This window comes from Thrips palmi, unplaced genomic scaffold (assembly GCF_012932325.1).
Source record: "Thrips palmi isolate BJ-2018 unplaced genomic scaffold, TpBJ-2018v1 HiC_scaffold_3, whole genome shotgun sequence".
In the NCBI taxonomy this organism is placed as follows: domain Eukaryota; kingdom Metazoa; phylum Arthropoda; class Insecta; order Thysanoptera; family Thripidae; genus Thrips; species Thrips palmi.
The window spans coordinates 1,212,960-1,238,334 of record NW_023144630.1 but is presented as its reverse complement, the minus strand read 5'-3'; the positions used below and the strand labels follow the sequence as shown (position 1 = coordinate 1,238,334).

Sequence of the window (25,375 nt, the reverse complement as noted above, 5' to 3'; positions counted from 1 at the left end):
CGGCCCCGACGACGCCAAGTCCGCGAACGGTGCAGGTGACACGCTCCATGCATTCAACAAAACAATCAAAAAATTGAAATTTTGGGAAAAATATGTAACACTTTATCTATTGCTGTTTGCATGGAGATCTGTTAGTAAATTGGCAAAAGTTGGTGAAGTTGGCAAGTTGTTTCTTTCCCCCTCCTGCGAGCTTCTCCGATCGGCCTCCGGTGGCCTTTGCCTAACGAGGCATGCAAACCTTTCTCCTTTCTTCCGTGCCACCCCGAGGCCGTCCCTTGGGTTCGCGGGAGGGACAGAGAGCGCCCCTCGCAGCCCAGACTGACTTGGGTCGGGGCAGCCCCGCACAGTGGGCCAGAAGACCGATGGAGGCGGCCAAAACTCTAGACGCGTTTTGAGCTCCAGAGTCACTAAATGGTACTCGAACCGAACGTGTGACCCCACCAATGGATTGCTCTCTGAACTAGGAGTCCATTGGTGGGTTCACACGTTCGGTTCGAGTCCCATTTAGCGACTCTGGAGCTCAAAACGCGTCTAGAGTTTTGTCCGCCTCCACCGGTCTTCTGGCCCACTGTGCCCTGTCAAACCACGTGCCCATTTGAATACGGTGCCTCGCGGTGGACTTGGAGAACCTCGTCCTCATCAAGGGTCTCCCGAACGCCCCATCAGTCAGCCGAGTCGCTCTGTCTCCCTCGCACCCTTATGGAGAGCCCCGTGAGTGCGACAGAGACAGGGCGACGGAACGTGCCGTGGCCCGTGCCCCTCGAAACAAAGACGGCCCCCTGGCGGCACCCCGCCGACGGACAAGGAGGGAACCGGAGGGAACCCTCCCGAATTCCAATTTTGGCTGTTGAAAACCCTCAAACGGTAAGCGTTGCAAGTGCCACCCTTAGAATGACTTGCTTTTAACTTCGTTGCAACGTTCGAGCAATCCATTGGTGGAGTCCCATTTAGCGACTCTGGAGCTCTGCACGCGTCTAGAATTTCGGCCGCCTCCACCGGTCTGCTGGCCCACTGTGCGACCGGGCCCCCAGCCTCGACCCTCGGTGGGCCCCGTCCCGTTGGCGGTGACCGCTGACGGCTCAACTGTCGCGGCCTGTCCTCGGCGACCGGATCTGACCGGCCCAAAGGAATACCGGCCTTATTTATGGACACAACCAGTACAGTGTGTCCATCACTCGGGAACACACCCACCACGGGCCCACGGACTCAGGGACACGGGACACAGATGGGACACCCAAATCCAGGCAGTCCAGCTGCGCTTCACAGAAAACTCCCACGATGTACATCAAGTGAAAGAGTTTCCAACCTCAGCGTGCCTTCTATGCCATAAGGGCTTTTTTTCTCTCGACAAGTTGCCCAGTAGGCAAGCGGAGGTTGGCAACCCTAGCAACTGTCAATTTTCGATGCAGCACTGACGAACTCCGCGCGTCCGACTCCCTTGACGCCGCCCTGCCGGTTGGGTTGCCCAGTAGGCAAGCTGAGGTTGGCAACCCTATCAACTGTCACGCCGCCCTGCCGGTTGGGTTGCCTACCCGCCCGGCTGAGGTGCACTCTGCTCCCCGCGCCTACAACTTTGGCCGCCTCCACCGGTCTTCTGGCCCACTGTGCGGCGGCGGCGTGGCCCGGAAGTCCTGGACGCTGATTGGCTGGCCAGACTCCAGGCGGCCTGCCATTGGCTGCCAAGGCGGTGACAGGTGACCCAAATATTTGCGAAACTGCACTGTTGAGGCGGGGCCCGCCCGCCGTCTTCGAACCCCACACCGTAAGTCGAATTGGTCGCTTGGATTTGTTGGATCGCCGCGGTGCGCAAAATTCGTGGTAATTGGTTTGTCTGGCTGCGGGATGGGCCTCAAAGAAGCGGCGGTCGAAAAAGGGGTGCGATTCCGGGGAAGAAACGGCGACAAATTCCGACGCCGTTTTTGCCGATCGAATTGCTTCATCGACACATTTTTGCGGAACCCGGCGGCGAGACACCTCGCCCTTCGGGTCCTTCGGGCGTTTCGGGCCTCAGCCGCACAGTGGGCCAGAAGACCGGTGGGGGCGGCCAAAACTCTAGACGCGTTTTGAGCTCCAGAGTCGCTAAATGGGACCCGAACCGAACGTGTGACCCCACCAATGGATTCCTCGTTCGAAGAGCAATCCATTGGTGGGGTCACACGTTCGGTCCGAGTCCCATTTAGCGACTCTGGAGCTCAAAACGCGTCTAGAGTTTTGGCCGCCCCCACCGGTCTTCTGGCCCACTGTAGCGCCGGCCTCGGTCAAACTTCCCCCCGGAATCTGTGTCGCTGTCTCCCTCGCACCCCTGCGGGGCCTTGTGGGGCCTTGCGGGACGCCACGCCAGTGCGAGAGAGGCAGAGCCGGCAGAGCGAACGCCAAGCCGCTCGGCATGAGCCTGCTGCGTCGCTGCGGCGCTGCGGCTCGCAGCGACATCGTCCGGATGTCTAATGAGAGATGACTAAAACATAAGAAGCGGCTCTCGAGTCTCGCAGTGGCTGTGGCTCCCCGCGGCGCCACGCCACGCCGCGCCACGCCGCGCCACGCACAGCCCTTTTCTTTTATCCGGCGGCGCGGTTTGAATTTTCATGGCTTCATTAAGTTGCGACGCGCGAAGTCGCCCATTGGCGGGGCCATCATCCTCACCGGAGCCGATGTTTGCTTTTCTCCTTTTGAGACGCGTGTTTGTGTTTCTTGGCTCTGTGCGCAAAAAGTGGCGGGCGCGGCGCCGACATGGAAGCTAAGCGCTACCGCCTGCAGTGTAGGCAACCCAACGGACGCGTCGGATGGGCGGCCTGCCTCCAAGGCGTCCAGTGGTTGCGATTGCGATTAATGGCTGGACCACAAATGGTCGTCTGCCTTTCGAGCCCGCCCCGCCATGTCCGCGCGCTGACGCAGACGCACTGTGGGCCAGAAGACTGGTTGGAGGCGGCCGAAACTCTAGACGCGTTTAGAGCTCCAGAGACGCTAAATGGGACTCTGGAGCTCAAAGAATCTAGAAATTTGGCCGCCCCCACCAGTCTTCTGTCTGGCCCACTCTGTGATGATGAGTCTGGGGAGAGCTTGCAAATACAGCCCAGAGGTAAAATGCTGTGATCCGCTCAATAAAGGAGGCGCAAGTTACATTGGTGTTTCTTTATTTACCCATTATCTTATAGATAATACATAGGTCTCATTATCAAGGAACTTATTTGTCAGTGGAGGCATTGGTTTGAGTTCAGTGAGAGATGTGAGACACAAGGCATAAAATTGTATGCTCTAGCCTTGTGGTGTCACAAACAGAAATGGTTACCACGATGTTCAGTGCCAAAGCCACAACAGAGAGTTGTGCATTGGATACTGTAAGTCCATCATGTTCCTTGAGAGCATGTCTAGGGCACTGCTCTGAAGGCGTCAGATGTAACAATGCAAGCCTACCAATCATACGAGCCAAACCCCAATTTTAATTAGGCGTTGGCCAAGCAGCAAGAATAAGAGAAATTATAAATTTAGCTGCACACATCAAGTTTCTTAAAATCAAGTCCTCAGAACTATGGCAGTAAAAATTTTTAGGGATATGTTTTAAAATTACATTTTACCTTTTTGGCGCTCATGGAAAAAATTTGAACTTGGTAAGGGAAGGCAAAAAGACCACCGTCTACTTTGATATAAAATAGAGGAAGAACATGTGAGATAGACATATCTCTGAACCAGTAAAGTCTTATATGTTTGTTTTTCCACTGATCTAAACTCACAGTGAATCACAAAATACTGCAAGTACACCAAGTAGGCCAGTACAGTGGCACCGTTTAAAAGCCAGAAATGACTCACTGCATAAGGGGGAGGTCAAGATTCAGTCACAGAGATAACAGGAGGAATTACAAAGATGAAATCAGACACATTCTATAAACATAAATTAAATGAATTTTGCTAAAATTTCAAAGAAAGGCCACATACACTTTCCACATAACCTTCTTTTGTGAACAGCAGAAATGCACATTGAGCCTGATCAAGTTAAAACAATTTTCAACGTTTAATCATATGATTAAAACAAAATCTTGAGCTTTGTAAGCAAAGTTATCAAAAGCAATAAGAACGGACAAAAACCTCAAACAAATGTTTTAGCACTACATAAGATGAATAGAATTTTTTAACATACAGGCGTATTTATATAAGGATCTATCTATCAATATATATCTTAAATTTATATATTTCTCTGAAGATCTTCACATTAAAATGTGAAACAAACAGTAATAGCATGTTTCCACAGAAAACATGGTTTCTTAAAATTAAGAAAAAATGAAGATATTTAACATGAAACAATTTGTAAAAAGGGGGAATAATACATGGCAGCCAAGTCAAAACAAATAAGTCAATAGTTGGCCATGGACTGACTGACCTTAAAGCTAAAGCTCAATCAATAAATATGTTAAACCAGACAAAATTATCTTGTTCGATCACACACAAAAAAAGAAGAAAACACAAATGAGTCACAATAGGTGGTGAGCCAGCAGTCATCAGTTATAGTTGGTGGAGATTTGAAAACAAAATTATAAAATAAAATAAAAACAACAAAAAGGGGGAAAGAACACAGAAAAACCAACCATGATAGATGCTAGCACACCAAAGAATAGAAAAAAGAACAAAAATCTGGAGAAAAGTCGTAACTTTCATTTTATCGTACTATATGTTAAATTAACAAAACAAAGATATAAATTTGCTGGTTTCTTATTTACAATAAAAAAAATGCTACATGTAAGAATCTTGTAACAGTAGATTTGGTTCATTAACTACAAGTAAAAAATCTTTTCTTTAAATTAATGTTTGTAACATTTCATAACACACAAATTTGAGCACAGAACTCTCGCACACACACACACACATAAAATAAATGTATACTGTACATGTATGAACATACAAACACGCGCACACACTAACACGCACAAAGACACACACTGACACCAGTGATCATCAGCGACCATTGGCAGTACTCCATATCTGAATGCGATACCTCAAGCACTCATTGATGAGACATAACCACACAGTATCACAGGAGGAGGGTTTTGCATACACATATACAAACTAGAAAGCTACATGAACGAAATGAAGCAATTCAGATTTGCTGAAACTTTCAGCACTGTTAAAACACATTAGATGAACTCCAGCAACACTACCCTTAATGTTACTTGTGTTAAAAGGTGGGTGATTTCCTTCCATTGAAGGACAGAACAGAAGTATAAAAGTATCAACACACAGTAGTACAAAATACCACAAACTTGTGTTCTCATTAACTTGATCATATGACTTTGCTCTAATTTATGCTACAATCTTCATGGACATAGTGCTTAGATACCTTCCACAGTCAGTCTTTACGTCATTTTAAAAGTACAATGATTACATTGTCTAACTCATCTCTTGTCCTCAAAAGGTATGATCTTTTAAATACATTACATAGGACTAGAGAGATTCAGATAAGTAACAGTAAATATACAATTCAAACACCATCAAAAAGGATGTTTCACACAATCATGAAGCCTGACCTCATACACAGCCCACATGTATGTTTCATCTTTGAGAGTAAATATGGACATTTGTCAACAAGGTAAAAAAAAGACGGACAAATATCAAGCCACCATTAAAATCTGGGGCCAAATAAAATGGCAGAGGCTCACCTCACAATTCAAGGTGTATCAGAGAGCCTCAGAAAGTCAAACAACTACAGTATCAATTTTAACTTCGTCTTTAACAATGACTGGTGATGGAGGATTGGATGGACATTTGCAAGATCCATTCGGAGTTTGAGAGAACTGCGCTGGAGGAGTGCCTGGGAAAGGAGGGGGAGCCGAACTCAACGTCCCTGTGCTCTCTGCTGACACTGTGGGCGCCATGCCTCTGGGCATGTGGATCAGCAGCGCGCCTCTCTCCATCTGGTTCACTTCCTCCCCACGGTTGTTGAAGTTTGTCGATGAGTTGTTGCGCTGGCGACACAGGTAGGGAGTGTCTCCAGGGGATGGCGAGTCTCGTCCCTGTCAAATAAACAAACACAGCCAAGTCAGCTACGTAGTAAACAAGTTCAGATTGCTCTGGAAAATGCAAATAGGGAGAGGGATGACAAGGAATAGTTCCAGGGTACTACCAAAATTGGTTTGATCAGTGTAGAGAACCAGAAACTAATATCAAGATATAAAAAGTCATGCTCAATTCAAATTTCTCATCAATAAACTTATCAGGGAATCAAAGCCATATTGGGAGAATAAAACACTGTTACAAATACGCCTGTTCCCTACAGTGGAATGTCACTGCTTAATTAACACCACAAGCACAAGGTAAACTGCCATGCAAAAAAATGGCTGTTAGATTAAAATAGCTTTGAAAAACGGATTTTTAAATCGAAAAGAAAAGGGTTTGGGGAGGACACATAAGGAGCTTAGTTACATAACACTGTATTAAAAGCACAGAAGGATAACATTCAAACAACCATGAAAACATCCATGCAACATCATGCTACGCACCCCTGTCTGTGGGTGAAGTCTAGGTGAACCCTGCAAGGCAATGCCCATTTTAAGTTACTTTTTCTAGCCTATGAAGCAAGGTAAGATAAGAAATAGACGGAAATAAAAATAATACTACACAATAGGTACTATGTGAAAGAACAGTCACTTTCTTTCCTTTCGATTCCACTAGGGAATGAGATGTGAGCCAGAAAAAGACACAGCTGAAGCTTTTAGATGAAACCCATAGAATTCCAAAAAATAAAATGAGAAAATAAAATAGGTAGGAAAAAAAGTAGTTTTGCGGAATTTTAGACAGTTGGAACAAAAGTATGGAATTTAAGAACAGCTTGTGACTGCAGTAGGCACCCTCAGGCTCTCTGCATACAGCGAGTTTTGGGACACCTGAAGGAATGACGCATCAGCACAGAGTTGGGGGAAGAAGTAGACAGAATCTTTTCAGATAGTCTGCACAACAACTTACATGCTTTGAGGGTCCACAGCATGTGGACAAAGCGCAGGGCTTGTCCGTCTTGGGGCAGTCCAGCACACAATCTTCAGTGGGTCCAGGCTGCACAGTGTCCTCCGCAAACTATCCAACAGACAAAGTGGTCAGGCACACATAGCGTAAGAGTACAGCCCACGGAAAGATGAGTTTTAACAATAGCATTACTCACATCACCAATTTCAATGAACTCTGGTTGGATGGTTGTTGAATGAATTCCCTCATTATGGAAAAATTCCTTGACTTTCTCAGCTATTTTCATGTACTCGGACAAGTTGCGAACTCTGAAATGAAATAGATGATAATTAAATAAAAGTCATAGCAAAAGTAGAAAAATTGTAAAACATAACAGCTAATTTTCACAAACCTGATGTGAGCTGAGGCAATAATTCTATCGCCAGCAAGCTGCCACACATGGAACTCATGTACAGCTAGAACACCATCAACTTTGTCTAACAGTCTCCGCTGTATAGCATCAACTTGGATGTGTGTTGGCACAGTCTGCAGAAGGATGAGGGCAGATTCTTGCAGCAATGGCCACACCGCTCGCAAAATCAAGATCACCATGACGATGCTGAGGGCAGGGTCCATGTACAGCTTGTACTCCCAGTCAGTAAGCCAGACCACCTGAATCCAAATACAAATATTAGAGCCCATCTCAACTACAACACATTCCTCAACTTTATGATAGATGACATGATAACTGACCGAAGCAGATACAATAACAATGACAGAGCCAAGGGCATCAGCCATTACATGAAGGAAAACGCCTCTCATGTTCATCTGAGATGCAGATGGTTCTGAAGGTTGATCACTGTGCCCCTTATTGTTACTGATTGCAGCTGCCAAAGCCGGTCCAAGAGGCGGGTTAAAAGTTTCATCATTTTCATTGTCATCAGTGGAGACAAGCTGGGTCAGCCGGGTGTGACTGCGTCCAATACCACCATGAGAAATGCCACCATGTGAGTGACCATGCCCACCATGTCCATGTTCTGGAAATATAAACAAGGCAATAGAATCAATGGAGGCAGATCCTCAAAAATTTCTTCATCTGGCTGGAAATGCACGGACATACCATGGAATAAACACAGTCCAATGAGGTTCACAAGAAGACCCAAGACACCAACAACCACAATAAGTCTGGGTTCGTGAATTTCCTCCACCTCAATGAATCTGAAAAAGTAAATTTAAGTTCAGGTGAATAAGAGGGCTGACAAGATTGTAAGATAGCCAGAAAAGAAACTTAAGACAAGCTTTACCTTTTGCAAGCTTCAACAGTGATGGAAAAACAAAGAGCTACCAGAAAAACTGCATTCACTAAAGCACCCAAAACTTCCGCTCTTGCCCATCCAAAGGTATTTTTGGACCATTTCTTTGGTGACATCTGAAATTTTGTCACAAATAATTCAATTAGAACTCAGTTACGATCTGTGGTACATAACTTTTTTAAAAACACAAGATAGGACAACATACCTTAACTGAGAGGAAGGCCACCACTAAGGCAGCCACATCGCTTAACATGTGAAAACTGTCCGCCACCAAGGCCATAGAATTGGTGACATAACCAACAACTATTTCGACTAAGAAAAAGAATGTAGTCAACCAAAACATTGAGATGAGGCGGCATTTTTTACCAGTATAACGTCCCATCTTGAAAAAATTCTGAAAGAAACACAAGGTGAAGGAAAATTAGACCAAATGCTTAAAATTTTTCTAATTGTTTTCATTTTTACATATGTAATGAATATAATGCCCCAAAAAAAGATAAGATACTGAAATTAACTTAATGTGAAAATCTTTGAGAATTCAGCTATAGAGCCAAACGTTTCAAGTGCCCGTTAAGAGAAAACTGACAGGCATTTGGACGAGCTGCTTGACAGTTACAGCACACAAAAGAAAATGTGAGGTTAAAGTTTTGATGTTTATAGACTTCACAAACCCTTCTTGTTCAACTGGGGAATCGACGACTAAATTGTGGCCAGGAAAGAAAACTAAATTCATAAGAACTTGAAAACATCACGGCGAAGCGCGACAAGTCACGACAGGAGAACTTTTATTCATTGATCAAACATTCCCATGAGCCAATGAACCTAACCCCCAAACAATGAAAGCCAATATTCCTTTCGGGCAGCACACTGGAAGGCGAACTTCCCTCGCGGCCCGGCCGAAAACGTCGCCCACTTTCCAGGAACCCGATTAGAAATTCGGCATTGGCGGAAGGGCCGCGCTTCCAGACCTTTCCAAAGCGACCGTACCCGAGTTCTTTCTGCGTTGGTGACTTTCCGCGGAACTGGATCACTGCAGCATTCTCGCGAGACACTTCCAACGGCCTCTAGCGCGCTCTCCTGCGCGTTGGAAGGCCCAAAGCTGGGGCGGACGACGAAGACGACGGCGAGGCGGTTTGTGGCGATCGGACCGCGACTTCGAGTTGGGTTTCTCCTTTCCCACAATGGACACTCTGTCGCAGTGTTCGTCCGCCGTCGCGTTCACGTTCAACTTCAAGTCTGGAAGGGGTAGGCAGTGATGAGGTCACGGGTCCGACAACCGACAAAAGACAGCTGAATCAACAACACCGCGCTCCACGCGCACGGAGCACTGCGCACGATCGGGCTCGCGTGCACGCACGCACGCGGCACGCGCACGCACGCTGGGCTGGGGCTGCCACGGGAGTGAGAGAGAGAGAGAGAGAAAGAGAGAGAGAGCGCAGGCGCGGCGCCGGCCGCCCTTCCCCGAAAAGTGGCGCGAGATTCGAACCGCGGCAGCGGCGAGGCGAGAGCGCACAGTGGGCCAGAAGACCGGTGGAGACGGCCAAAATCCCGGACGCGTTTTGAGCTCCAGAGTCGCTAAACAGGACTCGAACCGAGCGTGTGACCCCACCAATGGATTGCTCTCCGAACGAGGAATCCAATGGTGGGGTCACACGTTCGGTTCGGGTCCCACTTAGCGACTCTGGAGCTCAAAACGCGTCTAGAGTTTTGGCCGCCCGCGCCGGTCCTCTGGCCCACTGTGGAGCGCTCGCGCCCAGGGCCGATGCCTCTAGATGCGCCGTGCACGTGTAGCGACTGCACTCACTCACACACACACACACACACACACACAGCGACGCGTGCAGATGACAGATTGGCGTGCAGCACCTCGTCGTCCGGGACGGAAGTGTCAGACTTGGGCGGGGAAAGCTTCCAAGCTCGCGCTTCTCCTCCTCGCGCGGGACACTCAGGACTCGGTTGGAGGAACTGTCCGCACCGTTGTTGTTGTTGTTGCTGCTGGGATGGCCCGGCGTGCTTGTCGTTGTTGTCGATGGCTATCTGGCCGGTGGCACCTTCTCCCGGATAAGCGACGCGAGCGACGCGGTTCACTAAACGGCGGAAACGGGGTGGCTGCCTGCGGGCCTGCGGCGGCGAGGCGGGCAGGCCGTGCTTGTACAGTGTCGCGGACAGGCGGGTGTTCGCGCGGCCGCCGTCGGATGGCGAGTGGAGTCACTACAGTGAGTCAGGCCAGGCAGCCCGTCGGCCGCGGGGCGGGGCGGGGCGGGGCGGACGGACTTCCCTCCTCGGTCCCCTCCGCTCCGAACGCACAGTGGGCCAGAAGACCGGTGGAGGCGGCCAAGTCACTAGACGCGTTTTGAGCTCCAGAGTCGCTAAACAGCACTCGAACCGAAGGTGTGACCCCACCAATGGATTGCTCTCCGGACGAGGAATCCATTGGTGGGGTCACACGTTCGGTTCGGGTGCTGTTTAGCGACTCTGGAGCTCAAAACGCGTCCGGGATTTTGACCGCCTCCACCGGTCTTCTGGCCCACTGTGGAACGCAGAGAGTCAGCGCGTCGCGGCGCGGCGGCCATCCAGCAGACTGATTCTGAGAGTCGTTTTCGTCGCTCTGTCTCTCTCGCACTCATGCTGCGTCTCGGGTAGGTGCGAGAGAGACAGAGCGACGGAATCGGTCCGCAGCCTTTTTGCCATTTTCCCCTTTTAGTGCGGCGGTGTGGCCCATGTTTCTTGCGATCCTCTTAGGCGCTTCTCTTCTTGCGGCGACCCACTCCTTTAGGAGATCCTCTCTCTTTTTTCGGCTGCCCGCCTCGCCTTTGCAGTGGTATGCTGTTGTGGCAGGTCTTCCTCGCTCCTTGGTTGTACTGTATGGCCGCCAGTGGGCGAAAATGTAAAATTCCCACCAGGTACAGTGGGCCAGAAGGCCGGCGGAGGCGGCTGAAATTCCAGACGCGTTTTGAGCTCCAGAGTCGCTAAACGGGACTCGAACTGAACGTGTGACCCCACCAATGTATTCCTCGTTCGGAGAGCAATCCATTGGTGGGGTCACACGTTCGGTTCGAGTCCCGTTTAGCGACTCTGGAGCTCAAAACGCGTCTGGACTTTCGGCCGCCTCCACTGGTGTTCTGGCCCACTGTAGGCCCTTCCGGTCCGATCCTCTGCCGGATCCCTTGGCATTGGCCGCGCCATTGGCCGTCCGTGGAGGCCACACTGCTAAACCTGACGCGGCGTGACACGACTCGGCACGTGTGACGACGCGGCCTGACGAGGCCGACACGCGACGAGGCGTCACAGGCGTGACGGTGCCTCCAGCTGATGGCGTGCGCCGCGCGTCTGTCTCTCTCGCACCCCTACGGACCGCCCCATGAGTGCGAGAGAGACAGAGCGTAGAACACAGCCGTCTTGTTTCGTCGCTCTGTCTCTCTCGCACCCATACGGACCGCCCCATGAGTGCGAGAGAGACAGAGCGACGCGTCGCACCGCGTCATACGAGCACGCGTCTTGCGTCCACCGCCTGCACGGCCTGCACGGCCTGCACGCGGCTGCGGCGACGCCTTTTCATTCCAGAGCCTTCGCGCTTCGCGGAAAAGCGTCCCCCGCGCCGCACTGTAGGACTACGCCACGCCACTGCTAGCCACTGCCGCACAGTGGGCCAGAAGACCGGCGGAGGCGGCCAAGTCACTCGACGCGTTTTGAGCTCCAGAGTCGCTAAACAGCACTCGAACCGAACGTGTGACCCCGCCAATGGATTGCTCTCCGAACGAGGAATCCTTTGGTGGGGTCACATGTTCGGTTCGAGTCCCATTTAGCGACTCTGGAGCTCAAAACGCGTCCGGGGTTTTGACCGCCTCCACCGGTCTTCTGGCCCACTGTGCGCCGCCGAGAGTGACATCGAGGCGTTATCGCTCTCGCTCTATCGCCTCGACTAGCCTCGCTTTGCTCCGACTTGGTGCAACGGCCAATCGGCGGGCAGGGCGTGCGCAGGCATGCGACCCACAGTGGGCCACCGCCGCCACCGCCGCGGCCGGCTAATGCGTTTTTTTGGCATTCCCCCTCCGCCGCCCACGCCGGATTGGCTATCCTCCAGCGCGTGGAGTACTGTACCACTTTCCTCTACCGAGTTGGGTAACCAAGGTAACCACGGTAACGGCGCGGGCTGCACGGCGACCACACATGCAAAGCAGGAGCCATACCATTGTCCCCGCGTCTTCCTTTCCCGTTTCGTTTTCATTTTTGCCGTTTGCGTGTTATTTCGGGAGCCGCGGCCGCGCCGGCGTGGCCGCGGGCGTGGCGGCGCACAGTGCGCCAGAAGACCGACGCAGGCGGCAAAAACTCTAGACGCGTTTTGAGCTCCAGGGTCGCTAAATGGGACTCGAACCGAACGTGTGACCCCCACCAACGGATTCCTCGTTCGAAGAGCAATCCATCGGTAGGTTCACACGGTCGGTTCGATGCCCATTTAGCGACTCTGGAGCTCAAAACGCGTCCGTCTCACGAGAACATGACGTCACATTCGTTAGAACTCGGCGCATGTCTCACGTTCGGTTGAATGCGGCGTCGCAGGGAAGGCCCGATCACGGTGCAATGCTTGTGGCGATACCCATGACGATGGCGATAACCATCGAAACCTCGAGTTTCGTTAGGTTCGGTTACGCTGCAGCTGCCGGCCCGACAGTGTGGCGGCGTGGCGCTGCTCTGGTGTGGCTCTAGCGGATGCACTGGAAGATGCAATCAGCTCGTCTCCACGCACATCTGGCCGTTTGTTATGGCTATGTCTCGCACATGGGCGTTGCCTCGGCTGCCGCGGCGTTGCAGAGCACCAAGTTGCAGTTTCCGCGGCTCCGCCGCGTGGCACACAGTGGGCCAGAAGACCGGTGTGGCGGCCAAAACTCTAGACGCGTTTTGAGCTCCAGAGTCGCTAAATGGGTCTCGAACCGAACGTGCGGCCACACCAATGGTCTGCTCTCCGAACGAGGAATCCATTGGTGAGGTCACTCGCTCGGTTCGAGTCCCATTTAGCGACTCTGGAGCTCAAAACGCGTCTAGAGTTGCCGCCGCCACCGGTCTTCTGGCCCACTGTGTGGCGCCTCGCAGACTCGCTCGGCCTCTGTCGCACTCATGGGGCGTCCCGTGAGGCGGCGAGAGAGACAGGGCGACACTCTGGCAACCGGTCGGCGACACGCACCTGCCGAGCTTCTCTGCACTCGTCGAGTCGGTCTGGGGTTCGAGTACCGGCAGGGTGTTTCGTTTTGAGCGGTTTTGAGTCAGCCGCGCCGGCGGTGCGTGCGTTGCGCAAGCGTAGTGCTGTTCAGCATTCTAGCAGCACAGCGGCACGGCGGCAAGGCCCGCGGCCCGCAAGGGCGCCATCGCGCCGGGTTCAATGTCGGCCGAGGCCCGAGGCCCACAGGCCCTGGGGCCGAGCCAGCGCAGGCCAGGCAGCCGCGGCACAGTGGGCCAGAAGCCCGGTGGAGGCGGCCAAATCTCGAGACGCGTTTTGATCTCCAGAGTCGCTAAATGGGACTCGAACCGAACGTGTGACCCCACGAATGGTTTGCTCGTTCGCAGAGCACTCCATTGGTGGGGTCACACGCTCGGTTCGAGTCCTGTTTAGCGACTCTGGATCGTCAAGAGTTTTGGCCGCCTTCACCGGTCTTCTGGCCCACTGAGCGTAGGCAGCCCGCCAAGGTGCTACGCCACTGCCTTGTATTGGAGGAGCCGGGGTCAAAACATGGTGTGATCAGACGTGAACGGCACCAGCCAGCCAGCAGACCGCCAGGCCGCCAGGGCCTTGCCCGCCGGCCGGGCCGTGGCCGGCGTGGCCGGACCCAGCGGGCCAATTTAGGAACGACGGCCGGCCGCGGGCCGCGGCGTCACAACAGTGCGGACGGAGTAGCGGCGGTCAAGCAAGTGCGTGGACTGGCGCGGACGGACCATGGTCGCGGTCGACTAACTTCACCTCGTGGCGTACCCGTTCCGCTCCACTGGCCCCTCGAGCAGCCAACAGCCGGAAGCTGGGTCGGAAGGTAATCTCATCCAGTTATGGACAAGGCTGGAAAACCTTTTTGGATTGCAGTGTTTATGCCACGTGCAGGTGAAAATTCCCCGGCCGTTGCACCCGTGGCGAAAGGGTTGCCGACCTTCACCCTGCCTACTAAAGTCAAGAGCAGCCCAGATGTAGTCTAAAAGTCACGCTGAGGTCGGCAAGCCTTCCACGACATATCGGTGGAATGTTTGCCGTGCTCACTAGAGCCCCTTTTCACGTAAAAACGAAATCACACGACACCTTGCAGACTTTCCTTTCGCTGGCTAACGACTGCGCGTCGCTGCGCGTGCTGGACACACACGGAGTGCGAGCGTTGAAGAGAGTTGCATCGGGAGGAACGACCACCGCAGTGGCCCAAAGACGCGTTTTGAGCTCCAGAGTCGCTAAATGGGACTCGAACCGAACGTGTGACCCCACCAATGGATTCCTCATTCAGAGAGCAATTCATTGGTGGGGTCACACGCTCAGTTCGAGTCCTGCTTAGCGACTCTGGAGCTCAAAACGCGTCTAGAGTTTTGGCCGCCTCCGCCGGTCTTCTGGCCCACTGTGCAGGGCTTTGCATCTGTTTTGGTTCGCGGTGCGCGAGTATCGCTGTCTGTCTGTCTGTCCGTCCGTCTATCAATCCGCGGCCTGTCCGGCCTGTCCTACTTCATCAATTGCGCCAAAAGTGGGTGACGCGCGGGGCCGCTTCTGGAATGGAAGAGTTGGCCGCAGCCGCTGCATTGTCCGTCGCATGCGTGCCAACTGCAGACCGAGAGTCGTCTTCGTCGCTCCACGCGGCACGCCCATGAGTGCGAGAGAGACAGAGAGACGGTGCGACTCCACGGCGGCGGAACGCTGATTCGAACGCGGCCTGGCGAGTGCGCGGTCATCACGGTGCCATAATACCTGGCGAGCACTGTTGCCAACCCAGCGGACTACCCGCCAACAAAACAACAACACAAGCAAATGGCGCGAGCATTGGGTGCTGCTGGTGCTGGCATGCTCTGCGCGTGTGACCTCACCAATGGATTCCTCGTTCGGAGTGCAATCCATTGGTGGGGTCACACGTTCGGTTCGAGTCCCATTCAGCGACTCTGGAGCTCAAAACGTGTCGATTTTCGTCCACCTCCACCGGTCTTCTGGCCCACTGCAGAAGGGCGCACCGATCGCTGCGGGAGTGCCAAGTCCCTTAAAGCACGTGAAGCACGTGAAGCGCGTGAAGCACCCGGCCGAAGGCAGACCGGAGGTACCTGCCATGCGGCTGTCCCGCGGAAGCGTCGGTAAGTCGAAGACTGAAGCAGACGAGTCGGTAGACCGATTCCGAGAGTCGTTTTCGTCGCTCTGTCTCTCTCGCACCCATGGGGAACGCCCTGTGAGTGCGACAGAGACAGAGCGACGAGAATGACTCTCAGCCTGCAGTCGAGCCGCGCAAGGTGATCCGGTGAGCTCTGCCTGCTCCGCCACTTTGACACACCGACCACCACACCGCGAGCAATCCACTTCTTTTTCCCGCCACTTTTTGCAATGCCGGCTTCTTGTATCACCCGACGCGGTCTCGGAACGTCTCGCGGGTTGTCGTACAGTCCGCTGGATCCGGTTCCGTCGTCTGCTGCGCTGCTACGGTCGATCGTGCAAGGTTGGGGTCAGGTTGCCCCCAAGTGCACAGCGCGCCAAAACTCTAGACGCGTTTTGAGCTCCAGAGTCGCTAAATGGGACTCGAACCGAACGTGTGACCCCACCAATGGATTCCTCGTCCGGAGAGCAGTCCGTTTGTGGGGTCACACGTTTGGTTCGAGCCCCATTTAGCGACTCAAGCTCAAAACGCGTCTAGAGTTTCGGCCGCCTCCACCGGTCTTCCGGCCCGCTGCGCGTGGCTGTGCGGCCGTCTGTGTGTTTGTGTTTCTGTCTTTGTCCGGCGGCTATTCGTGTCCGCTTTCCCCGTTTGACGAGGGAGAGGGAAGATAACGGGCGATGACCCGCTCGGGATGAGCAAGTTTGAATTTCGCGCAACTGATAACAAAGGTTGTGTTTGATCCCTTCGTTGCATTCCAAGCGGTCATTGGCGGTCGAAAGGACACACGAGTCGGAAGGAGTAGGATAAATTTTTTAATAAAACAGTTTTAGATAAACAGTTTGATAAATTTTTAATGGCATGGGTGCTTTACAACACAATTGGCTCATGTACAATCGTATCGCGGCGCTTCACAAAGCTACATTCTTATCGGCAGATTTAAAGACCAATCGGAAGCAGGTCACGTTTAGCGGTGGCGGTACCTGCAAAGTGGGACTACGCCGGGGCGGGCAGGTATCTCCTCTGCAGATAGTTGCTATCTATTCCCACGATACCGAGGCAGACAGCGCTACCAGCGGCGGGTATCTCCTCGAGATTATCAGATCAATGTAGCGGACAGCCTGATAGCGTGCTCGACTTTTACTCGTGGATGTGGGCCACGTGTCTAGGGGCTCCGGACGAACGCCGGACGGGTTGCTAACCTCAGCCTGCCGGCTAGGCAACACCCACAGTGAGCCAGAAGACCGGTGGAGGCGGCCAAAATCCCGGACGCGTCTCGAGCTCCAGTCGGTAAATGGCACTCGAATCGAACGTGTGACCCCACCAATGGACTGCTCTCCGAACGAGGAATCCATTGGTGGGGTCACACGGTCGGTTCGAGTCCTGTTTAGCGACTCTGGAGCTCAAAACGCGTCCAGAGTTTTCCCCGGCGGCGCCGGTCTTCGGCCCACTGTGGGTCCCTTGTAGCTGGTCGGCTCCAGCCAAACACAAGCAAGGCTTGTGTTTTCCGCTGTTTTGCGCGCGCTTTCACAGGGCGTGCCGTTGGGGTGCGAGAGAGACAGGCGAGGGCCTGCCGACGCCCTCCGCGCCCTTCACCTTGGCGACCCCGGCAAGCAGGCCAGCCAATTGGAAGGGAAGGGCCAACGCCCAAGGGCTGCCCAAGGGCCGGGGCTTTGTCCGCTGTGCTTCGACAAAAGGGATCATGACTGCGAATTGGAAACGGCCAAGCCTGCGGCAGGACCGGGACGACCGCCCTGGCGAAACTCGTTGCTGAGTGAGCCGTTGGCGGGGCCCTTGACGGCAGCGGTCTCTCTCGCACTCGAGGGGCGTCCCGCACTGCCCCGTGGGGCCCCCTGGGGGTGCGAGAGAGACAGAACCACTTGAAGAGGCGCACGCTGATTGCGGGCTATCGCACGCTCCACGTGCGCGGCAGACATTGTATGTACGTTATCACCGGCCGTACTACCGCCAGGCCGAGTCCGGCAAGTCCGACGAGGAAGCAAATCACTTTCGATTACCATAACGCCATTATCAAGGCTCTCGCACGCGCCACGCGACGCAGTGAGACGCACGCCCGTGCGTGTCACGTCACGGCCGTGTCCCTCGCACAGTGGGCCAGAAGACCGGTGGAGGCGGCCAAAACTCTAGACGCGTTTTGAGCTCCAGAGTCGCTAAATGGGACTCGAACCGAACGTGTGACCCCACCAATGGATTCCTCGTTCGGAGAGCAATCCATTGGTGGGGTCACACGTTCGGTTCGAGACTTGCTTAGCGACTCTGGAGCTCAAAACGCGTCTCGAGTTTTGGCCGCCTCCGCCGGTCTTCTGGCCCACTGTGCAGCGTGACGACGTGACCACGGCAGCGGAAGCCACCTCGCCGACGTGCAGATAATTTGGAGCGGCCGGTCAATCCCGGCACTTGGCGCGACCAGATTAGAGATCGTCAAAGCCATACGAGTTGACAGCAATGTCACAGTTTTCTTTCTAATGTGAATGGGGCCCGGGTGATTCGCATTATAGCACTCTGGACGACCAACGTTCTTACGAGAGTGACGTCACATTCACACAGTGGCCCAGAAGACCGAATGAGGCGGTCGAAATGCCGGACGCGTTTTGAGCTCCAGAGTCGCTAAATTAGTCTCAAACCGAACGTGTGACCCCACCAATGGATTCCTCCTTCGGAGAGCAATCCATTGGTGGGGTCACACGTTCGGTTCGAGTCCCGTTTAGCGACTCTGGAGCTCAAAACGCGTCTAGCGTTTTGGGCGCCTCCACCGGTCTTCTGGCCCACTGCGCGGCCGGCTGCCGGTGTATTACAGCCGGGCTGCGGCTGGAAGTGTCCGTCATGTTTCGCCCTTTATCTACGCCACCGACCGCGACGACGCCAGCAGGCAGCGCAGCAGCGCAGCCAGCGGCGGGCAGTGCTTCGTGTTTCCCCACGCATGCCGCTCTTCCCGCCCGCACTGTGTAGAGCGACCTTACCCAACACACACAACACAAACCTGGGCCACGGGCACCGCCGCGGGCACGGGGCATGGCATCATGATGGCATGGCCGCACTCGGCCGCACTGCAGACTGATGCCGCTGATGCCGAGAGTGCTATCGTCGGTGTGCCTCTCTCGCTCTCACGGCGCGTCCCGTCTTGGCGCGAGAGAGACAGAGCGACGGGACGCTGTGCGGGTTCCGTGCAGCCCCGGCAGCGCAGCCCACACCGGTGTGCGGTGGGCTGCCTACGCACCCGGCACTACGCTGCACAGTGGGCCAGAAGATCTGTGGAAGCGGCCAAAATTCTAGACGCGTTTTGAGCTCTCGAGTCGCTAAATGGGACTCGAACCGAACGTGTGACCCCACGAAAAGATTCCTCGTTCGGAGAGCAATCCATTGGTGGGGTCACATGTTTAGTTCGAGTCCTGTTGAGCGACTCTGGAGCTCAAAACGCAGTCTAGAGTTTGGCCTCCTCCACCGGTCTTCTGGCCCACTGTGCGCTGCACTACGCCACGCGGCAGTGGCTCGGTGATTACACCATAGTTAGTCAATTGCGGCATCAGTCAGTCAATCAATAAAATCCTTTTTTTCCCCAAAAATAAAAATTCATCAAAAATTCTTTGGTTGCTTTGTGTCGAGTAGTTTGCATAGTATGTACTAGTTCAGGTTCGGTCAACACTATAAAACCAACTTGTTTGTTTCACATTTTGCAATTTGAGGAAGCCATTGATACAATGCATGTTGAAGCTTCCTAAAGTTATTTGACAACTTTGAGCTGGCAGTAATTCACGTCGTATACTATGAGAATGATCGCATAGTTTAAGAAAAGGTAAACTATATTCTCTTACCTTCAAAATCACAGACAAGACAGTGCATAGGAAGCATTAAAGAACACTACATTGGTCCTACTTGAGCAATAGGTCAGTGACCAAAACTTCCTGATATGTCATTTTCACTGAGTTTTCTTGATGAACACAAAGAACTTCCTATTGCACCATTAATTAATCTAAACTTAGTTAAACTTAGAATGCTCTTACATCACTGAGAGGCCATACTTTATACAATACTCTTCCAGTTACGAGACCTTGGGGCACTGGTCCAAACACTCTGCTGTCTCTAGAATTGCTGCCATTGTCACCTTCTAGCCACATGTGTCCTTCTGGAACCTGGGGAAGGTAAGAATTACCATTGAGAGTTTTCCTCCTCCATATAGGACATAAAAAGAAAAAAAAGTAATAGTGTTTTAAAAATATTATGTGGGACTAACCTTGGTAAAAGTAAGTCCATATCGTTTGATATCCCCAGGCAGACCCATTAGTCGCTTCACAATGTAGCCGTCTGGATCAAACGGTGACCTTAAAACCAAGATATTACCACAGGCAATGTTCCTGGGATGTCTTTCTCCAAGAATGATATCTCCTGTGTGAAACGTTGGTTCCATTGAAGGACCGTTGAGCTGAAAACAAAAAGAACAAAGAAGAGAGTTGAATGTTTTGAATTCGAAGATTTAATCAAGTACACAATTAAATAGATTATCGTTAAAATTTATTCTAAATAACAAAAGCATTAAAATTGAATACAAATAAATTTCAGTGAGTTCAAGTCCATGTCACTTGAAATAATGAAGTCTTAAATGGGAGACTGCTTACGTTAACTGACATGCAAAATAACTTAAAGAAAAATCCTATGAACAGATCAAGTTTCTAAATACTGTCAACAAATGCTTCTGCAACACTAAACTGGATATTAAAAAAGAACAGTGAAACCAAATAACCTATACACATTAAAGTTGAATGAGTTAGAGGACTAAATAGATTTTCTGTACTCACGCCGACAAGGAAGTAAAAATCATTGAATAAAACTCGCAATGAACAAACGCAGCCGATAGACTTGAGCAAAATTCCACCACAAATTCTCCACTTTGATTTCATGGTCAAGAGAGCAGAAGCAGTGGTTGGTGGTGCAGCTTGACTGTTGGTAACAGAAACGGCCACCGGAGAGCGCGCGCGTCGCGTCGTAAGAGAGGAGTGACAAGAAGTGACAGCTGTAGTGACAGCTCAACATGATCCTGACAGCTGCTGATCAGAGAAATGGGAGAGCAATGAATAAAAAAAAAACACGCAATCCGCAGTTTTTATTCTTTTGAAATTTTAAGAACTAGATTTGCAAATACATTCTAGACATCATTCAACCCCTTGAATTAACATTTTGTAAGCAATCAGTTGCATTAAATAGAAATTAGCTCAAACTAAATGATTGATATCATTGAAATAAATTAAAATATCTTACGCACTGTGACACTTCAAATTAAACTCAAACATTGATGAACAAAATAAACAGAAAATAAGGCCTTAGCACAAACAAAAAGAAAACAACAAATACAAAACAATGGAACAATATCAATTGTTTGAAAATTGTCATTGATCTGAAAATAAAATTGACATGATTGGACTATGCAAATAAGAAATGGGATCCCAACATATCATCAATGCAGGAGGTATCAGCATTCTCCTGTTCATCATCCTCTAGAAGAGGCTCTTTCTCTGCCTTTGAGTCAACAGCATCATTGAGTAAAGGTGAATCTTCTAATGCTGAACCATCGAAATGCTTGATTATTCCATCATTATCTTCATCCTTTTCCTGAGTGCTATCTTCTTCGGGGGGCTCAGCCTTGACCAAAACTTGCTCTGGGTTTGGGATTTCAGAATCACCTGCATCCTTGAAGTTGGCTTCCCTACCATCTACATCATCTTGGAGAATTTTGGCAATTGCTTCAATTTCCTCTGGGTTAGGTCTGGAACCAGTGTCTAAATCTTTGGTGACTTCTTTGGCTTTAGCTTGCGCTCTCTTCTTCTTTGCTGCGGATGTAGCTGCGACACGTACTTTGGAAGCGCCTTCAGGCTTATCTGATAAATGTGTTTTTACTACATGTGTACGTAGGTTGTCGGATCTGATGGACAGAATTTTCATTGATGAGAGCAAGCAAAATTAATTGCATTAATCTGAAAACACACAGAACAGCATACAAACCTCGAAAAAGTCTTATTACAATGCGAGCAAGGGTAACTGTCTCTAGAGGAGTGCTCCATTTTATGTCGGCTTATAGCCGACCAAGTGGCAAAAGATTTGCCACATACACTGCATGCATAAGGTTTTTCTCCAGTGTGTGTTCTGAAAAGAATAGAGAAAAATTGTGATCAGCATCAACGTAGTAATGTAACATAGCTGGTATTCAGTAAAAATGACAAGGAGGATAATTCCGAGTATCTCTACCTGTTGTGCTGATTAAGATGATCTGCTCTGGCAAATGCTTTGTTGCACAGTTCACAGACAAATGGTTTTTCACCAGTATGTGTTCTTTCGTGAACTGTCAGCGCTGCCTTCTGGGCAAAGGACTTAACACAATAAGAACAGGAAAATGGTGTTTCTCCCGTATGTATTCGCAGATGTGTACGCATCTTGTGCTCATACTGGAAGTGTTTCCCACAAATTCCACAGTTACTTCCTCGGGGTTCCTTTTTGCCCTGTGCAGTGGGAGCGTTGGGCGCAGTGGGTTTGCTACAAGGAAAGCAAGTGATATTTTAGAGAATGAAATTTCTACAGATTTTAACACATTGATGATTTGACTCACCCTTTACACGTTCTGTGTGTCTTCGTCATAGTTACTCAGAGGAAAGAGCAAAGAAACCTCGACAATTAAGCCCTTCTTCGATAACAGAAGTGGAGTTAAGCATTAGGTTAGGTTAGGCCACAATACACGCCGCCCGCCCCGCTACCCCGCCACCCTGCTACCCCTCCCCTCCCTCTCCCGCAGCTTCCCCTCCCGAGCTTCCCCCACCTCCCCTCCTCGTTTGTTGTCCGGCAGCAGACGACGCTCCTAACCTAAGTTTGAAGAAGTGACATGATGTAAACAACTGGTCACAACTGGCTTCTCCAAGAACAATGGCTACAATGACATTCAAAGACTACTCTGTGTTACAAAGATATCAAGAAAGTATTAAGAAAATTAGGCGATTCGGTTTGAACTCAAATTTATCTGAGCGGGAAGTTAATAATGCCATGGATCAGTGTCTTAGATCACTTCTTGATAAAGAGAATGAATCGAAGTCCAAAACAAGAAAATATGGGCTTTTCTCAATTATTCAACTAGGAACCACTGTCCTTAAAAAATTAGCTTTCGTTTCTTTAGTCTGCCTTGTTACTGGTTTGGTCCTATATGGTCTGCTTCAGCACAAACCTATTCAATACTTCATTCAAAGCAACTTGCAGGATTTTATATATCCTGGGATGAAAATTCTTAGAAAGCTATCGTTACCTTTGATATCACTGTGCCCTTCTTTGACAAGTAAGTTTGCATCAAGAAATTGAACTTATCTTTTCTTCACGCAGATTGCAGAGTGTGTTATTAACAAAAAAAAATTATTTGCAGAGTTTTACGACGAAAGCTGCCTTGTTGTCAACCCATTCTTTCGTGTGCCTGACATGCCTTGCCCTTGTGAAGATGTGCGTGCTGTCCTTAATTTAACAGGAGAAAATTTACAACAAGAACAATACCATTCTGGTATCCCCTTCCTGGTCAAGGTACTCTTTCAAGCCTGTCAAGGTTTTTGTTTATTTTTCTCTTGTTCATGTGTTCAACACTTTTAAAAGCATTCGCCTTGATGTCGCCCCAGGTTGACCGAGTAGATGTTTCTTGGGAAAGTCTGAAATCTTTATACCTAAACAATAGCATTGTTTTCGACCGTGATGCATCCCAGGTGACTATTTCAAGACCTTCCAGCCATGGATCAGCAGTGACCCCAAACACTATTTTCAACATGAATTGGGACGAAAGTGATCGTGAAATGGAACAGTCTCATATTCAATGGTACAATGCCAGTAATTAATCAAATCAAAATTTCAAGTTCAAATCCTATTAACATCTAGTTCTTGATCAGGAGATGTAACCGCATGGAGCCAGCCCGCTTGCTGCGGTCTGTGTTTGGCGTGCCTTCACATGAACCAACATATGCTGCTGGAGTGACCATTGAGAAACTACTCATGATAGATGGCCCAAAAGCTCCTCTTTATCGTTTGGTAAGTAATTTTACCTTCTCTCCTGACTTTATCTTATCAATGATTTACCTTTTAAATAAATTCATTTGAAATTTTCATCCCACAGCCAACCACAGATGGTACAACTGTCTTCATTCAACAGTCAAGTGGCTCTAGGATAATAATTCTGACACCCGCACACGAGTGCAAGGAGAAGTGTTCTGCCGTGTCTGTTGATTTACCGTCTGGCCACATCTGTTAGTATTAACACCTAAACTATCCAGATGTATAGTGCGTATGACTTAATTTAATTAATCCATATTTCTTCTTTTCTTTGCAGTGTGGTTTAGCTGGTGGTACTGGAGAGCTAGCAGTCTTCCATCGCCTACCGCAATTTCCATGGGCATTTCATATGTCGGTTCTTACCTGTGAAGTATCGTCACCAGCTTCCCCGGAACTCTTACTACGTATTTATTTTTTAAAATTTATTTATTTAGTTATCTATTGATGAGTTGTCTGTCCATAAATGTCCTTCGCAGTATTACAAGATTCTAAGAAACGCTAGCCGTCGTTCTCTCTCAGACTCACCGCAAACCAGCCGGGAAGCTACGAGAGCGCCCGGCAGGTAGGCAACCCATTCGACACCTTGGCAGCTGCCTTGCTGCCTTCCTGCCAGGCGCCCCATGCATTACCATTACCATTACGGGCTAGACCACACATGATCGTATGCCGTTTCGGGCCCGACACAAGCTCGCCTGCACTGCAAAACGAGACGTGGCCGTCCTTACTAGGGTGACACTTTATACCGGCGGAGACGAACCTCAAGCGGCTCGAAGCTCCCACTCGCAATATGACCAGTCCGGGAGGAGGTATACATCCCCCGGGAGGGATTGCAGGCCTCCGCCCCAGAACAGCCTCTTGGAGTCTGCAGTGACGGGGGCGGGGTGTCTTACAGTGAATCACGCAGGCAGAGTCAGTCGGAAAATGTGACGCCCTGCAGGGGTGCCTCACGAAAGCGCGTGTTGACATGTCGGAGTGCCTCCTGCCGGCCAAGACGACCAAGACGGACAGCACGGACGGCGGGCTGTCGGACAGCGGAGATGACGAGTGAATCAAAGAAACTGCTCCGCGCTCCGCAGTGCAGCGTCTAGCGTCTCACTCGGAGCGAGCGAGACGGAGCGACGGAGCGGCTCCGCTCCGCAGTGCTCAGCAGGACGTACGCGGGGACAACCTGCCTGTTATGTTCACGGGATGGCCGGTCTCTGTCTCTCTTTCTCTCACTGCTCGCTACTTGCTACAGAAACGCCACCTTTTTCCCGCTGCTGGCCTGCGGCAGGCGGCCGACGGATCCAGTCTCACTCAAACTGCACGCTTCATGTTGGCGGCACTGCCGCTCGGCTGTCTCTCTCGTACTCGTGGGCAGTCCTGCAGCAAAGCGAGAGGGAGGCAGAGCGACCGTCCGCGGGCCGCAGGTCCAGCCCGCAGGTCCGCAGCGGCAGCGCCTTGCAAACAAACCATTAGAGTTCCGCGCGCGTCCGTCTGCAAGGCCCTGGTTTCGCGCGCTTTGCCGTGCTGTACCGGCGGGGCTGGCGGCGCACAGTGGGCCAGAAGACCGGTGGAGGCGGACAAAACTCCAGACGCGGTTTGAGCTCCACGGTCGCTAAACAGGCCTCGAACCGAACGTGTGACCCCACCAATGGACTCCTCGTTCGGAGAGCAATCCATTGGTGGGGGTCACACGTTCGGTTCGAGTCCCATTTAGCGACTCTGGAGCTCAAAACGCGTCAAGAGTTTTGGCCGCCTCCA

The 25,375-nt window shown here is 51.1% G+C and overlaps 4 protein-coding genes across 6 annotated transcripts; 1 reads left to right on the top strand and 3 right to left on the bottom strand.

Annotated features, from left to right (window-relative positions):
• Positions 1-3,114: 3,114 nt before the first annotated feature.
• LOC117648143 (zinc/cadmium resistance protein) lies at positions 3,115-10,426 on the bottom strand. 3 transcript variants are annotated; one of them, XM_034390391.1, is made up of 11 exons: positions 10,213-10,426; positions 9,225-9,473; positions 8,443-8,631; positions 8,229-8,353; positions 8,045-8,142; positions 7,678-7,961; positions 7,337-7,596; positions 7,142-7,253; positions 6,949-7,056; positions 6,486-6,515; positions 3,115-5,999 (listed from the first exon to the last, which is right to left on the bottom strand). In XM_034390391.1, exons 3-11 carry the CDS (start codon positions 8,617-8,619, stop codon positions 5,682-5,684), a joined length of 1,512 nt encoding a protein of 503 aa, XP_034246282.1. In that variant the 5' UTR covers positions 8,620-8,631; positions 9,225-9,473; positions 10,213-10,426; the 3' UTR covers positions 3,115-5,681. The 3 variants fall into 3 exon arrangements, with proteins under 3 accessions (XP_034246282.1, XP_034246285.1, XP_034246284.1); XM_034390394.1 differs by lacking the exon at positions 6,486-6,515; XM_034390393.1 differs by lacking the exon at positions 9,225-9,473.
• Positions 10,427-19,226: 8,800 nt separating this feature from the next.
• LOC117648230 (mitochondrial inner membrane protease subunit 1) lies at positions 19,227-20,545 on the bottom strand. Its single transcript, XM_034390612.1, has 3 exons — positions 20,365-20,545; positions 19,803-19,991; positions 19,227-19,701 (listed from the first exon to the last, which is right to left on the bottom strand). The coding sequence occupies exons 1-3, from the start codon at positions 20,464-20,466 to the stop codon at positions 19,558-19,560; spliced, it is 435 nt and encodes a 144-aa protein (XP_034246503.1). The 5' UTR covers positions 20,467-20,545; the 3' UTR covers positions 19,227-19,557.
• Positions 20,546-20,652: 107 nt separating this feature from the next.
• Positions 20,653-22,318, bottom strand: LOC117648229 (oocyte zinc finger protein XlCOF28-like). Its single transcript, XM_034390611.1, has 4 exons — positions 22,167-22,318; positions 21,809-22,093; positions 21,566-21,706; positions 20,653-21,485 (listed from the first exon to the last, which is right to left on the bottom strand). Exons 1-4 carry the CDS (start codon positions 22,193-22,195, stop codon positions 20,987-20,989), a joined length of 954 nt encoding a protein of 317 aa, XP_034246502.1. The 5' UTR covers positions 22,196-22,318; the 3' UTR covers positions 20,653-20,986.
• Positions 22,319-22,381: 63 nt separating this feature from the next.
• LOC117648228 lies at positions 22,382-24,133 on the top strand. Its single transcript, XM_034390609.1, has 6 exons — positions 22,382-22,880; positions 22,965-23,116; positions 23,209-23,402; positions 23,473-23,611; positions 23,697-23,826; positions 23,910-24,133. Exons 1-6 carry the CDS (start codon positions 22,478-22,480, stop codon positions 23,999-24,001), a joined length of 1,110 nt encoding a protein of 369 aa, XP_034246500.1. The 5' UTR covers positions 22,382-22,477; the 3' UTR covers positions 24,002-24,133.
• The last annotated feature ends 1,242 nt before the right edge of the window (positions 24,134-25,375 follow it).

Excerpts from the sequence above, each read along its gene's own strand:
- LOC117648143 (XM_034390391.1), bottom strand. The coding sequence starts at position 8,619 with ATGGGACGTTATACTGGTAAAAAATGCCGCCTCATCTCAATGTTTTGG. Across the intron at positions 7,597-7,677 it reads TTGTTATTGTATCTGCTTCG|GTGGTCTGGCTTACTGACTG; the intron begins GTCAGTTATCAT and ends ATTTGGATTCAG. Across the intron at positions 7,057-7,141 it reads AGTTCATTGAAATTGGTGAT|TTTGCGGAGGACACTGTGCA; the intron begins GTGAGTAATGCT and ends TCTGTTGGATAG.
- LOC117648230 (XM_034390612.1), bottom strand. The coding sequence starts at position 20,466 with ATGAAATCAAAGTGGAGAATTTGTGGTGGAATTTTGCTCAAGTCTATC. Across the intron at positions 19,992-20,364 it reads ATTTTTACTTCCTTGTCGGC|CTCAACGGTCCTTCAATGGA; the intron begins GTGAGTACAGAA and ends TTTTGTTTTCAG. Across the intron at positions 19,702-19,802 it reads ATGGACTTACTTTTACCAAG|GTTCCAGAAGGACACATGTG; the intron begins GTTAGTCCCACA and ends TACCTTCCCCAG.
- LOC117648229 (XM_034390611.1), bottom strand. The coding sequence starts at position 22,195 with ATGACGAAGACACACAGAACGTGTAAAGG. Across the intron at positions 21,707-21,808 it reads CATCTTAATCAGCACAACAG|AACACACACTGGAGAAAAAC; the intron begins GTAGAGATACTC and ends TATTCTTTTCAG. Across the intron at positions 21,486-21,565 it reads TGTAATAAGACTTTTTCGAG|ATCCGACAACCTACGTACAC; the intron begins GTTTGTATGCTG and ends TCTGTCCATCAG.
- LOC117648228 (XM_034390609.1), top strand. The coding sequence starts at position 22,478 with ATGGCTACAATGACATTCAAAGACTACTCTGTGTTACAAAGATATCAA. Across the intron at positions 22,881-22,964 it reads ACTGTGCCCTTCTTTGACAA|AGTTTTACGACGAAAGCTGC; the intron begins GTAAGTTTGCAT and ends AATTATTTGCAG. Across the intron at positions 23,612-23,696 it reads AAGCTCCTCTTTATCGTTTG|CCAACCACAGATGGTACAAC; the intron begins GTAAGTAATTTT and ends TTCATCCCACAG.